Source organism: Perkinsus marinus (genome assembly GCF_000006405.1).
Source record: "Perkinsus marinus ATCC 50983 genomic scaffold scf_1104296960826, whole genome shotgun sequence".
NCBI lineage: Eukaryota > Perkinsozoa > Perkinsida > Perkinsidae > Perkinsus > Perkinsus marinus.
In genome coordinates this window covers 1-1498 of record NW_003205952.1, presented here as the reverse complement: position 1 = coordinate 1498, position 1498 = coordinate 1, and the positions used below count along the sequence as shown (strand labels likewise).

At 45.4% G+C, this 1498-nt stretch overlaps 1 protein-coding gene across 1 annotated transcript; it reads right to left on the bottom strand.

Annotated features, from left to right (window-relative positions):
* Positions 1–747: 747 nt before the first annotated feature.
* On the bottom strand, positions 748–1312 carry Pmar_PMAR001749 (hypothetical protein; the record flags this gene model as incomplete). Its single annotated transcript, XM_002772547.1, has 2 exons — positions 748–833; positions 868–1312. The coding sequence occupies 2 exons, from the start codon at positions 1310–1312 to the stop codon at positions 748–750; spliced, it is 531 nt and encodes a 176-aa protein (XP_002772593.1).
* Between the last annotated feature and the right edge of the window lie 186 nt (positions 1313–1498).

Genomic DNA, 1498 nt, shown 5'->3' with positions numbered 1-1498 from the left:
TCGACTTCACCGGCACAATTAGACAGCGCATGTTGATAATCATCGAATAGAGATAGAAACTACCAGACACTGCTCTATAGATATACCAATAATCTATATAATACTAGAACGTTAGGTGCTAGAAATATGACGATATAGATAGATGCACGCATACACATCACTAGAACCACGACAGCGAGAGAGTCACGAATTAGAGCCAGCAACTCTAATACCTTTAGAGTTGTAGCCGATCTAGCAGATTCCTAGTACGTTCTAGAAGAGAGCGTGTTAGGGGTCTGGTAGAGGACGTTATATAAATCACCTTAGTGCGAGACACCTCGTAGAGAACCTCATTGGAAGTGGACAACGCACCAGATATATCTGTCACGAGAGTAACAGGGCTTAGACATAAAGATTCCGAGTTGACAGTATAGCATTCAATAGAAGCCAATCCACGATAAGTCGATGTATCATTTGAGATAACCAACCAACCCTTGTGAGGTGTGATAGATGATGGAATAGGTTTACCAAACACTAGAACATTATCCACACGTCTAGTTGAAGCTGCTGTCTCCTGTCTAGCCGGGGTAATGGTCTCAACGGTTGAAGACGGATGTGTTGATGATACCGGTAGTCTTGATGGAGGCGAACGTAGATTGGTACCAACTTCATAGCCTTCAGTGGCATCAAGTAGATCATCATGGGGGGGAGATAGAGGTACTCCGTCAATTGATGAGGAGGGACTTGATGTGACCTGATTAGATGGATCTAGAGGGACATCTTCACAACCAGGCAAAATGGTAGAGTCTTCTTGTCGATGTTGATGGTTACTAGAAGATCGTTGTCCGACTCGTCTCAGAATGATCTTAGACTGATCCGAACCATCACCGCTAGCGGGGAAAGTATCGAAGTTACCTTCCATGTCTTGATAAACTCTTAGGCCTTTTTCATAGTGATCATAGATTAGAGATTGTAGAGCACGTGCGGGTACCAGGTTCTTGACGGAGGCGTAGATGAGAGAAGAGACCCCAGGGCCACCTTCTAGAGTAGTCTTATCATCAGAGACCTTTAGATTACCGCCATAGTCAGATGGTAGTACAATACCGTCAAAGAGATAAACCATAGATGTACCGCATAGCTTAGCAATCGTTAGAGGCCCTCGCCATTTGAGGGATAGATGACCACCAAGAGAATGATCGGCACACTCGCTGATATAGACAAGATCGTAGAGTGCCAGTTGATAATCTTGAGGAGTATCTTTAATAGAACGCTCGCGAAGAGCGGCTTGTTTTAGCTTCCAAGCATCGACGTACTCTTGAACTGTGACCTTCATCTTTTCTTGTTGGTCTGATAGAACCGGCAACAAGGATCGAACATAGGGCAGGTAGTCAACGCTCAGATATTTGACCTCGAGCTTGTCCCAATCGATAGAGGGGAAGTCAGACGGAGGGTCACCGGGTAGACGTTGCCCGTAACCATAATGTAGGGCGCATGGACTCAGCGTAGACCAGTGCCTAGG